Here is an 11,086-nt window from a genome sequence, read left to right as displayed (position 1 = left end):
GACAGCGTTCGATCCTCGGACTAGGTCAGGATCTGTTGCCCCTCGGTCGCACGAGGACCTTGCTGTGCGGCAAACGCGAGGCAAACGCAATGTCCAAACACAGCTATAAGCGTCTGTTCTGACATGGACGCTCGGGCTCAACTCGGGCTCGTGGAGGAGGAGGAGGGCGTCTGGGATTTGTCTGGGGTGGAATCTCTCACACTTCGCGCTCGCTGCGATGGCTTGCGCTATGTACTGTGAAGTATTGGAAACGGAGGTCAGCTTCTCGTTCGTCGACGTCATTAAACTCCGCCAGTCACTCACCTGTACGATTTTGCATAGCCAGAAACACTGTGGTCGTGGAGTATGACCAATGCATGGTGCGCAAGTGAGTCACAGTGAGTACTGTCCCAAGGCTGCGTATGAACTTACAGATTAGAGGGATTCTCATTTGAGAGTATAAGTAGTGCCGTGACACCAGTGGATGACACCGTGACGGCTACCGCGTTTCGCATTGACAAGCCCGGCACGATAGTAATATGAAAACCAAAGGAGGGAACCGCGGTGGCAGGGTACAACGTCGCGGAATGACTAGTACTGTGAACGTCTCTGTCTGACTTGAACGTGGTCGCGAGGAGGAGGAGGAGGAGTGCATACGGACGCCACGTGCACATCTATTCTTGGCAGCGCTTCAGCGCTTAACACGTTTGGCGAGGAGGATTGCAAGTTCAACGTGCAACGTTCAACCATTACGACGCAACTTGCTGAACAACTAAGTACTACAGCAAGTAGAATATTCTCAAACGAGCGGATCTGTGTAAGTCGATATGTACAACTTCCAGCTGGTTCGCGCTCATGAGATCCTTTCGACGTGATCGTCAGTTCTTCCCACTGTTCCAGTGGACTTCGGAATCATTGTCAACTAGTCTCTACATCGTCGAATCGCTCAATGCCGTGATCTTCCCTTACGGTTAACTCAAGGCTATCAACTCACGCACTTTGTGACTGCGCCGGTCCTTTGAGATGAAATCAAGGTACGCATGTTCCATGGTTTCGCATACTACATATAATCATACTCACGGTCCATTGTTGCACTTCGTACGAGTCCATTGGAGATCGTCCCTGGCTCCCTCCGCATTCAGAACATAGCACGACCACAAACTCGCCAAGCGACATTCACCAGTCCCATGTAACGTGCATCACCGCCACGCCGATCAGCAGAATAGCAAAGACCACCCCGGTCCCGACGCCACCGCATATCATCGCTTGCACCAAAGTCAGCGTGCCATCCATGACACCGTGCTGGATCAATATCGCTGTTCCCACTACAGGTCCGAGCAGCCCGGACGTGAGCAGGCCTGCCACGACGCTGTGGAAGAAGACTGTGGATCCGTAGCGGCAGGCGAGCTCCGGTGGTGGGGGGTCATTCGTCTCCGTCTCGTGCTGCCATCGGTATCGTCGGCTTGGCTCCTGGTATATGCCGTAAGCAGCTCGTATAACTCCTCTAGCCGATAGAATCCCCAGTGGACAGTGGTGAACCCGACCGAGAGGATGGATCCGCCGAGGGCACCCAGGAAGATCACGTTGGCGTCGCCCGCGTACGGCTCTTCAGGGATGAATGCCAACGGGACCAGACCTAAGAATGTCGATGCGCCAGCGTACGCAGCGAACACTGCAGCATAGAAGATACACTGCAGCGTGTAGTCGACGAGGAGTGTCATGGCCTTCTTGCTGTGCACGCTTGGTATTTGTGGCGCTGTGAAGTGGAGGTTGGGCCATTTCTGGAGGAACGCATTCGATAGGCTCGTCCACTTTGAGGGTCGCTGCATTGGACCGGTTGCCGATCGCTCCTTCGACGAGCGTGTCCGTCGATCCAGTCTCGCACGACTCGAGCAGGTATGTGCGTCTTCATTGTCCGGGTGTGGTTGTTGAAAGCAGGTGTCGACGCTACCAGACCCTAGACTCGGATGCGGCAAAAAGATGCCTATCATGGCCTGCAAGGTGGACTCGGGATCGAGGGCAAGTGTTCTTGGCTCTGTGGAGTGGATGCAGAAGAGGTGATGGGCTAGTACCGCTCGCCGGCATTCTTTTTATCGTTGAGCGGCGAGAAGGCTGTGTCCAGTTTGTCACTGCATTTAGAACACGTCCTCAGGCTCGAGCTCTTCAGCCAAAGCTTCTGTGTGGCGTAGCCTGCGGTTTCCAGGACAGCCATTGCTTAGAGCCGTGGCTGTTCTGCGACCGTATGTCGTGCTTTGGCCTGCGCTGTTCTGTCATAGTATAGCGAGGCCGGCCTGCGTGCACTGCTTCAGCCTCGTCCTCGAATGCTGCTGCACCGCCACGCGAAACCTGACTGTCCATCCCACGTGTCTACTGCATGCATGCTCTCAACATCGGGTCTCGAGGGCGATGCGCCATGCGCCACACATATGGTAACTTCGTGTCGCTGCTTTGCTCAGAGCCTCTCTACCTGAACTTGCTTTATCGGGGACCATTGCCGAGCCACTGCTTGCTGACTATTCTAAAACCTGAGTACCGACTTGCTTTGATTGACTTCTGAGCCGCTCACCGTGAGTTAACCCCGATACAAGTATAATGCTGACGACGGCGGCTAATTTATTCCCGAGGACGGCTGCCACTCGTGCATGCTTATATACCGATCCCGATCATCTCGCAAACGATGAATGAGGATCTGTCTGAAGGCATCGATATCGCACCGTCGCGGGACTCGGTCACGAAGGATACATGCTTGTGTGCGACCGCCGTATTGTCTCTTTGAAGGTATGTACATATCACAATAGAAGTCCGTCATTGTCCTACATGAATCCCCAATACACCTCCGCATCCCGGGACTACAAGACTATATACCGGTTCTCCGATGCCAATAACAATCTCTGTCTTGCACAGGATATGCCGAAAAGTGCAATGCTAGCCACGACCCCAGTACCAGCGGCGCCGCATCTCAGAGCATGCAGTGCCGTCATCGTGCTATCCATCAAGCCGTGCTGGATGATTATCGTCGCTCCCACCCAAGGTCCGAGCAGCCCGGCGACAAGCAGACCCAAAACAAAGCATGCCTTCGCTACAGACCACGCATGACGGCCCGCGAGTTCTGGCTGCGGAGGCATGTCCGTCTCGCATTGCCACGTCCGCGGATCCTGAAGGTCCGGTTGCTTGTATATCCCGTGGGCCTTCTCGTACCACGCCTCCAGCTCTCTGTACGCCATAAGCGTCGTGGAGAACGCCACGGAGACGATGGCCCCGCCGAGCGCGCCAGCGTAAACGACGTTGTCGGTGAAGTTGCTGGCGTAGGGTTCCTGATCCGAGAGAAGCCATCCTCCCAGCCAAGTGCAGGTGCCAGCGAAAACGGCGGAGACGGTCGCGAAGAAGACGGCGGCGCAGTAATAGTTGAAGGTGAATATCACAATCTTCTTCAACCACGTCGTGGGCCTTTCCGTGTGCCCCACGGGGATGACAGTTCCTACTAGATTGACCTTTAGGACGATGTGTGAAGGACTGGTGGCGATGCAAGACTCACCGTCGTTCTCTGTGCCCGATATCGGTTCCGTGTGCGATTCCTCCTTTGAGGTAGCGGCGTCCGACTCCAACTTGAAGAAAGGAGTGGCGTCTTTCGCGGCCCCTTCGAGATCAAACTGGGGCAAGCGAGTGTACCCAGAGTGCAACGTCAGGAAAGGAAGACGGAAGAAGGCCATGGCTTGCACGGAGCGGTAGGAGGCCACTGAGATATGGGAATGTACTGGATGGAACTGTAGTGTGCGGAGGTGGGTGAATCGTATTCGATGCCCTGCTCTCATTTATAACCAAAGGACGAGAAGGCTATGTTCAATCTGCTATCGTAAGCATGTATCCTGCCTGCAATTGTCTCGGTGTCAGTGAAGTTTGGAAGCTTGAGGCATAGCTTGCGGTTGCCACGGCTGAGGCCTGAGGTATTGAGGCTGAAGCTTCCACACAATACCAACGAAGCTGCATTGCATCTCCTATCTGACGGGCAATTGTGGCGCAAACACCGTGTACTACTGCAGGCTATGGCCAAATCGTATTCCGCCGCGCGATCTGCTCTGCCTTGTTGTACTTGAACCGTATCGGCCGAGGACTCGTGGGCCGTAGTCAAGTGCAATTGTAACAACAGATTGGGTCAAAGTGCCACACTGGCAACAAGCGAAGGCCCTGTACGACTCGGAGTATCCGTATACCTAGTATTGTCAGTGACTTCGCACACAGCCTCCGCCTATGCCAGTGAGCGACTCCGACAGAGCCATCCTATCGTGAGCTGCCCGCGTCGCACACGCCTACAGTCCACTGGCGTCGTGTGTAGGAGGTCGTTTGAACGATTATTGTCGCCTTCACGCTTCAGTACGATGGCCATAGACGCTGAATATGAGCAGATGTACTATCGCTGAGCGAGGCGTACTCTCAGTGTCCCTAAGAACGGAGTCGCCGGTTTCGTCACGATATTTATCCGTGCCTCGCTGAGCGACGAAGCATGAATGCAACCAAGGAGGTCTCTCGCCACATGTGAAACTCATGACCATAGATAAATTGACGGAGGCGCACTATGTAGGTCTGTACTAGGTAGCTATCATAGGTACGGCCCACTGTTCTTGGCTATACAAGTCCATAACCACTTGGGTATCCTCTCCCCATCTCGCGGGCGCGCATAGACCCAGCAGTAGACCAAACCTCAACACGTATCAACACTCGGCGTCCCTTCCCCCATTACAGAGCTTCATCCCATAGGTACAGGACAGGCAGACGAGTATACCGCCAATGACAAGCCCTGTACCGGCCGCGCCACATCCCAGCGCCGCAGACGCAGTCATCGCGCTAGTCACGATACCTCGCCGTATGACCGTTCCGAACACAGGTCCCACGAGCCCGCCCATAAGCAACCCGGAGATCGTACAAAAAGCGGTGACGGAGCCCGCGTAACGGCGGGCGAGCTTCGGTGGCGGAGGCACGTACGTCTCGCGCTGCCACGTCCACCACTCCGGGAGCTCGCTCGGGGGCTCGTATATCCCATGGGCTCTCTCGTATATCTCCTCGAGCTCGGCGTAACACCACATGACAGTGGTAAACATCAAGGACAGGATGGTCGCGCCAAGCATGCCGGCGTAGACGATGCTGAAGTTGCTGGTATAGGGTTCGTTCGTCTGGAGGAAGTACCAGCTCGCGTAGGTGGAGGCGCTGGCGTATACGGTGCAGGCTGCGGCGAAGAGAATGCAGGAGAAGATGTAACTGGAGACCAGTTTGCCGATCTTCTCGAGGCGCGTCGACGGCTCTTCGGGAATGCGCCCTTCAAGGGCGTCCAGCTCTGCGCCTCCCTCGTCAGAGACAACGGGAAAAGGGACGATAAAGATCATCTACACACCTCTTTCGAGCTGAGCGGTCAAGCCGGTCCGCTGTGTACGCTGTGTTCGGATGGTGTGCGATGCTCTGTGCGAACGTGCGGCGCGCTCCGACCGGGACGTTCTCTTCGTGTGTGATGTCGGCTCCGCGTGGACCGTCTGCTCTGAACTAGCGTTGTCCGGCTCCAACAGCGGAGTGGCGTCCTCTGCCGTTTCGAGATCGGACTGGGGCAAGCGAGCGTATCCAGTGTGCGACGTCAGGAATGGGAGATGGAGGGCCATGGCTTGCATGGAGGGGTCGCCGATGTGACCGGACTGGATGGGGTGGCTTGCGGAGGTGAGTGACCAGTATTCTTCCTTATCCCCGTTTTATGGCCAACATACGAGAAGGCCATGTTCAGTCTGTTGATGTAAGCATGTATCCTGCCTATTGTTTCGATGCCAGTAGAAGACCATAAGCATAGCTCGCGGTTGCCAGGTCAATAATTGTGAGGCTGAAGCTACCACAGAATCAGGCTTTGACCCCGGGAGACATCACTTCGGCGCTTTGTAGTGACACAAATGTTTTGCCCTATTGCAATTGCTATGACTAAATCGTCCTGTGCGATATGCGGCTTCACATGTTGTGAAGTGCCACTAAGGATGCCGCCTTCCGGACACAACACGGAGCTCAGCAGAAATAATTGCTGAGGAGGAGGGTCCAACATGATGAGACGCGACGCCACACACTCAGCAACGCGACGAGGAGGAGGAGGAGGAAGAGGAGGAGGGGATTCCCGACACACGCGTATTGGTCATCGGGCGGGGATCTAAGCGCCGGATTTGAGCGCGCAGCGCTGACGGCGGAAAGCTCGACGACCTGCTGTCCTTCATGCCAGTCACGGTGGCAGCCGTCTGCAGGACGAGACGAAACCACAGAGGCTGCCCTCCCAGAACCACCTTTCGCCCTGTGTTGATGTCTTTGGTCACGCTGGAGCCAAGTCCCTCCGGATCCTTGACCAACGGCCCATAAAACATCGTGTACGCCCTTTTTGTACAGTACGCGAACCTTTCCATTGTTCATCATACGTTGCCCAGCAATTCCACACGACACGCCCACGTAGCGCGCTATTGTTGATATCCAGTTGTATCACCAAGAGGCTCCGACGTAGCTGTGATGGTCCTATTTGTTAGCCGCGCCGCGAATGGCTGTATTGCTGGTACGTACCTTCTCTGTCTGGCTTCTCAGCCTGTGCTGCAGCATAATGAAGTCTTGTCCATCCTCTTCGTACTTCATGAACATCTCCGTGTGCGCGCAACTGGGGGCAAGCATGTTCTCGTCCGATCGTGCACTTCTCTCTTGCGAGAAGGGCTGAGTCTAATCCCAAGATGACGCAGTTGCTCTCCCATCTGAGAATGCGCATATGTCCTTCACTTTCGCAGCGAGAGCGCCGCACTGCATCGATATCTCCTGCTCCGGAGCGTTGAATGGGCAAATCTTTCGCTGATATCAGTTGCGCTGACACTCTTCTGGAAGACCTCGGCCCATGGCGTGCCCTCCTTCAGGCATCCTTCCTCTCCCGCGTTGAGCAACTAGAGAACGACGAGTACTTCAGTGAGCTCCAGGAAAACCTGATAACGGAGGTTCCCGCGCACGACTATATGCGCCTCCGGGACACCGTAGAACTCACAAAAAGCCGGGAACTGGTGCGAGAATGCCACAAGCGCGTACGGCGGTGCGATGGACTATGGCCTGGCTGCGGTCATCAAATCCTGTGCGTTTGCCGCCGCCTCCCGTTTATGCAGCAACCAGAATCAAGTGCGTAAGCACGGAGCAGTCGAAGTTGTCCCCAAGCGGCCGCCGCAGAATGAGTCAAACTCTTTGATCTTTCCTCCCTGGTGCGCACCACGTCGCCCACCGTCATGGCGTAAAGAAAGCTGACGTCGAATACATTGAAGACGGCGATACCGAGGACGCCTTTCACTTGATCGCCGCTTTTACGACTGTAGCGAGAGGCCGGCATACTGCAAAACGTGTCAGATGTAGCTGTGGCAGATATCATAGTATGTAGCAATAGTCAAGGAGTCAGCCGGGTCTCGGACGACATAAATTATCCCGCCTCAGGCGTGGCCACTAGGACATTCTCAAGGAGCAAAATGTTCTTGCGTGGCTTCGCCATGTACGCCAGGGCCAACCTTGGATATCCCCGCCCTCCTCGATCAGAGTGCGACTGAACATAGGCGATGATACACCATCGTAGTAGCGAGTTCGCACTGGCTCCTGGACGTCGCCACTCGCTTCGTTCAAGCAGAGGACAAAGCTGATCTGACCCAAGTACGTCTGGATTGTCGTACACGCATGCTCCGCCACTAGGAACAGCTCACGCGTCGCTTTGAGCAGATCACGTAACAGCGGGAGAAACACTCGGCCTGGGTCAAGATGTGTTCTCTCGTGTGTACAGCCAGAAGTTTTCGGAAGAGACGCGGCGGGACCGACGTATTTTGACGAGTCAGTGATGATGACGTCGTAGGACACGCATTCTCTTTCCAAGATGTAAAGTGGCCGCTGATATGGACACAGAGATCAGAAACGACCGCGAACGCGTGAAGGAGATATTCCCTGAAAACTCGCATGACGACCTGACGTGTCAGTCATGGCTGTACTATACGGACTATCTGCGCAGAGCTCTGTCAACGTTCTCGATTGTGTCGTCCTTGAAGACTGCGCACGTCTCCATCGTCTCCATCGATCACGAGGCTCCTTTGCGAGTCAGAATGACTCGCGAGTAGAAGGTGAGCGACCATATCCTGCTAACTGTGGTTCACTTTTCTCATAGGCCACAGATTCCAAGACGAGGACGTATCCGCATGGCCAGAGACCTGATCTGCCGGTGCCACTGAGAACGCGTGGGTAAGTCCACCGATTCAAAAAGAAACCCGAGTGCGAAGCTAACAATGTCACTTAGCTGGGTGGGCAGGGGCATTTTCGAGGCGATGTGGCAACGTGTGGCAATGCGGTCATTGTTGTCATACAGGGGTCTTCACTACCGCTGACTTGGCTTGAACGGGTCCAAGCGAAACACAAAGCGGACCAAGCCGCATACTTCGCGCGTCAGAAGTATAAATACCCAGGTCGATTTTCCGGGTCCTCAGTATCTCTCCGTCCAGGCCACTGAGTTCTTGCCATGAATCACTTTGAACGCCTTATCGCTCGCATCTCGCTACCATTCCTCCTAACCACAAGTGCCATCCCATACATCGCTTCGGTACAGATCCGCAGGGGAGTCACTGACGCTCTCAGCCAAGAAGCGCAGGGAATCGAAGCATCCCCCCGTAAGGCTCTCTGCGGTACGTTCCTTCTAGCACTCCTTCATACACTAACATGTTGTACTGATGTCCGCAAGATAGTGTCGGCCTATCGCTGACACACTCACATCCGACGCCCTCCACGATGCAGACAAAGACCCTCGTGGGTTTCGGCGAAGTGACTCTTGCTCGCGCCACATGCCTCCTGGGTCCCAACCTCAGTGATGTTCGCATCGTACCGCGAGCTGTGTAAGGCGATTCCGTGCTGTTCAGCCCATACCGTACGTAGCCATCTGTCCGTCTTTTTACGGGTGTTCTGATCGCTATCTCAGAACGATTACTATCCTCGTAGTTGATCTATCCGGCGAGCAGCAGAGGACGTGGACGATGCCCGCGGCAAGTGGTCGGACAGCTAGCCAGCCGGGCTCGCAACGTCTCTGGAGGGCCACCTCTCTGGGGCTACTTCCCTGAAATGCGCGATCATCGAAATTACACGAAGGCTCATCAGCGCGGATGCCTGTCCTCCGCTGGGAATGTCTATCGCGTCGGGGCAGTCGCCCTGTACGCGAGCGGTCTCAGCCGAGTAGACTTGGGTTTCGGAAAATCGAGTAACATACCATTATTGGGAACTGGTACAAGCAAGACACGTCAATTTTGCGTATTATTATGCAAACGGATACTCAAGCCGGCGTGCCAAGAGTAGATTCGAACCCGTAAATTTGGTCTTCAGTTCGGCCTCGATCGGACGCACCCACCGAAGTCGTCTTGGGGGTGACTAGGAAGGTTGGGGCTAATCATCAGGTTTGCCTTGCAGCTGCTCAATCGCTGCTGCTTGCCATGGCTTAGCTAGGGTAGGTGCGATACAGTTGCGGCAAAGAAGAGTTTAACAATGCCATCAAGCAAGAACGATGTGAATCCATATGTACATTTGCGAGGTGGTCAGTCTGTCCGTTTCGTAAGCAAGGTACACGTTCAAGCAGATTAATAAAAACACAGTGCATGATGTCTATCGTGAACAGAGCTGCCCGGAGACCTTCAGATCTCTTGTCATCTCTCGGGAACAGGCAGATAGAGACTCACAATCGGAAGCCCTCAACACTCGCCCTCCTTGCCCCCATACCACATCCAGATCCCATACGTACCGGACAGGGCGAATAGTATACCCCCAATGACAATGCCTGTACCGACAGCACCGCACCACAACTCTGCCGACGCACTCATCGCGCTGGTCAGCGTCATCCGCCGCATCATCGCCCCCAGCAAAGGTCCAAGCAGACCGCCCACGAGGAGCCCCGAGATCGTGCCTGTCGCAGTGACATAGCCCGCATAGCGGCGAGCGAGCTTCGGCGGCGGGGGCACGTACGTCTCGCGCTGCCACGTCCACCACTCCGGGATCTCCCTCGGAGGCTCGTATATCCCGTGCTTCTTCTCGTACAACGCCTCTAGCTTGTGGTACACCCACATCGTCGTGGAGAACACCCAGGAGAGGACCGCCGCGCCGAGCGGAGCGGCGTAGACGATGTTGAAGTTGCTCGTGTAGGGTTCGTTGGTCTGAAGGAAGTACCACGCCGCGTAGGTGGAAATGCCGGCGTATACGGCGCAGATACCGGCGAAGAAAAGGCAGGTGAAGAAGTAGCTGGAGAAGAGGAGGCCGATCTTCTCGAGACGCGATGTTGGCTCGTCGGCAGTACGCCCTTCAAGGGCGTCAAGCTCTATCGCTCTCTCGGTTAGAGACAACGGGGAAAAGAATGACGATGGCACTGGACGCACCTCTTTCGAGCAGAGCGGTTGAGCTGGTCCGCTGTGGGCGCGGCGCTCGTTTGGGACGCGATGCTCCGTGTGAGCGTGGTGCTCGCTCTCGCCCGGAACGCGACGTTCGCTCTGTACGTGGGTGCCGCGCTGAGCGTTCCGGGAGCGATGTCCCCTCTTGGTGTGACGTCCCCTCCGGCTGCGATGCTCCCTCCGAGCGCGATGGCTGGTCTGTACGCAACGGGTCTTCCGACAGACTGATGGGTCCGGGCATGGCTTGCTGTGCGATTTCGAGTGGAGGTATGGAGAGCTGTAGTGTTCACTGAGTGATAAAGGGCGAGGTACTGAATCTCCAGCCTCATGCTGGATTCTGATATACGGATGCACGGCATCAATGCTGTGTACCATGCATCCGCACTCTTGTCTGCGTCGCACTTGTTCTTCGTACGTAAGTGCTTTTTGTGTTGTTTAACCGACAGTTACCAGGGGAGATGTTGACAGCCACGAGTCCCCATCCTTACTCTTTTGTATATCGCATTGTACCTGAGGGTCTCCTAGACAGAGTCCAAGTCACCCTTCTGGAGGATTGCGTCAACGAGGAGAGAAGACGCACCGAAAATGGTCGGGTTCGCAGTTACATAACTTTGATGAGATCGTAGCGCTCAGTGACCGCCCGAGTCGAAGCTGTCATCGATTCATCCTTGACTGAG

General features: G+C 55.3%; 4 protein-coding genes across 4 annotated transcripts; all 4 read right to left on the bottom strand.

Annotated features, from left to right (window-relative positions):
- Nucleotides 1-1,304: 1,304 nt before the first annotated feature.
- Nucleotides 1,305-2,342, bottom strand: B0H18DRAFT_1154919 (uncharacterized protein; the record flags this gene model as incomplete). The annotated part of the gene is made up of 1 exon (XM_048035760.1): nucleotides 1,305-2,342. Exon 1 carries the CDS (start codon nucleotides 1,968-1,970, stop codon nucleotides 1,305-1,307), a length of 666 nt encoding a protein of 221 aa, XP_047885707.1. The 5' UTR covers nucleotides 1,971-2,342.
- Nucleotides 2,343-2,654: 312 nt separating this feature from the next.
- On the bottom strand, nucleotides 2,655-3,850 carry B0H18DRAFT_1051439 (uncharacterized protein). Its single transcript, XM_048030961.1, has 2 exons — nucleotides 3,515-3,850; nucleotides 2,655-3,460 (listed from the first exon to the last, which is right to left on the bottom strand). Exons 1-2 carry the CDS (start codon nucleotides 3,789-3,791, stop codon nucleotides 2,829-2,831), a joined length of 909 nt encoding a protein of 302 aa, XP_047885706.1. The 5' UTR covers nucleotides 3,792-3,850; the 3' UTR covers nucleotides 2,655-2,828.
- A 657-nt stretch (nucleotides 3,851-4,507) lies between these two features.
- On the bottom strand, nucleotides 4,508-6,052 carry B0H18DRAFT_1051435 (uncharacterized protein). The gene is made up of 3 exons (XM_048030960.1): nucleotides 5,729-6,052; nucleotides 5,366-5,643; nucleotides 4,508-5,308 (listed from the first exon to the last, which is right to left on the bottom strand). Exons 2-3 carry the CDS (start codon nucleotides 5,631-5,633, stop codon nucleotides 4,689-4,691), a joined length of 888 nt encoding a protein of 295 aa, XP_047885705.1. The 5' UTR covers nucleotides 5,634-5,643; nucleotides 5,729-6,052; the 3' UTR covers nucleotides 4,508-4,688.
- Nucleotides 6,053-9,548: 3,496 nt separating this feature from the next.
- Nucleotides 9,549-10,801, bottom strand: B0H18DRAFT_1051426 (uncharacterized protein). The gene is made up of 4 exons (XM_048030959.1): nucleotides 10,700-10,801; nucleotides 10,398-10,656; nucleotides 9,708-10,339; nucleotides 9,549-9,648 (listed from the first exon to the last, which is right to left on the bottom strand). The coding sequence occupies exons 1-3, from the start codon at nucleotides 10,766-10,768 to the stop codon at nucleotides 9,720-9,722; spliced, it is 948 nt and encodes a 315-aa protein (XP_047885704.1). The 5' UTR covers nucleotides 10,769-10,801; the 3' UTR covers nucleotides 9,549-9,648; nucleotides 9,708-9,719.
- Between the last annotated feature and the right edge of the window lie 285 nt (nucleotides 10,802-11,086).

The sequence above is a fragment of the Fomitopsis serialis genome (genome assembly GCF_022376445.1).
Source record: "Fomitopsis serialis strain Sig1Antser10 chromosome Unknown B0H18scaffold_212, whole genome shotgun sequence".
NCBI classification, from domain to species: Eukaryota; Fungi; Basidiomycota; class Agaricomycetes; order Polyporales; family Fomitopsidaceae; genus Fomitopsis; species Fomitopsis serialis.
Note: the sequence above shows the minus strand (reverse complement) of the source record. Positions and strands in the feature narration are given on the sequence as shown.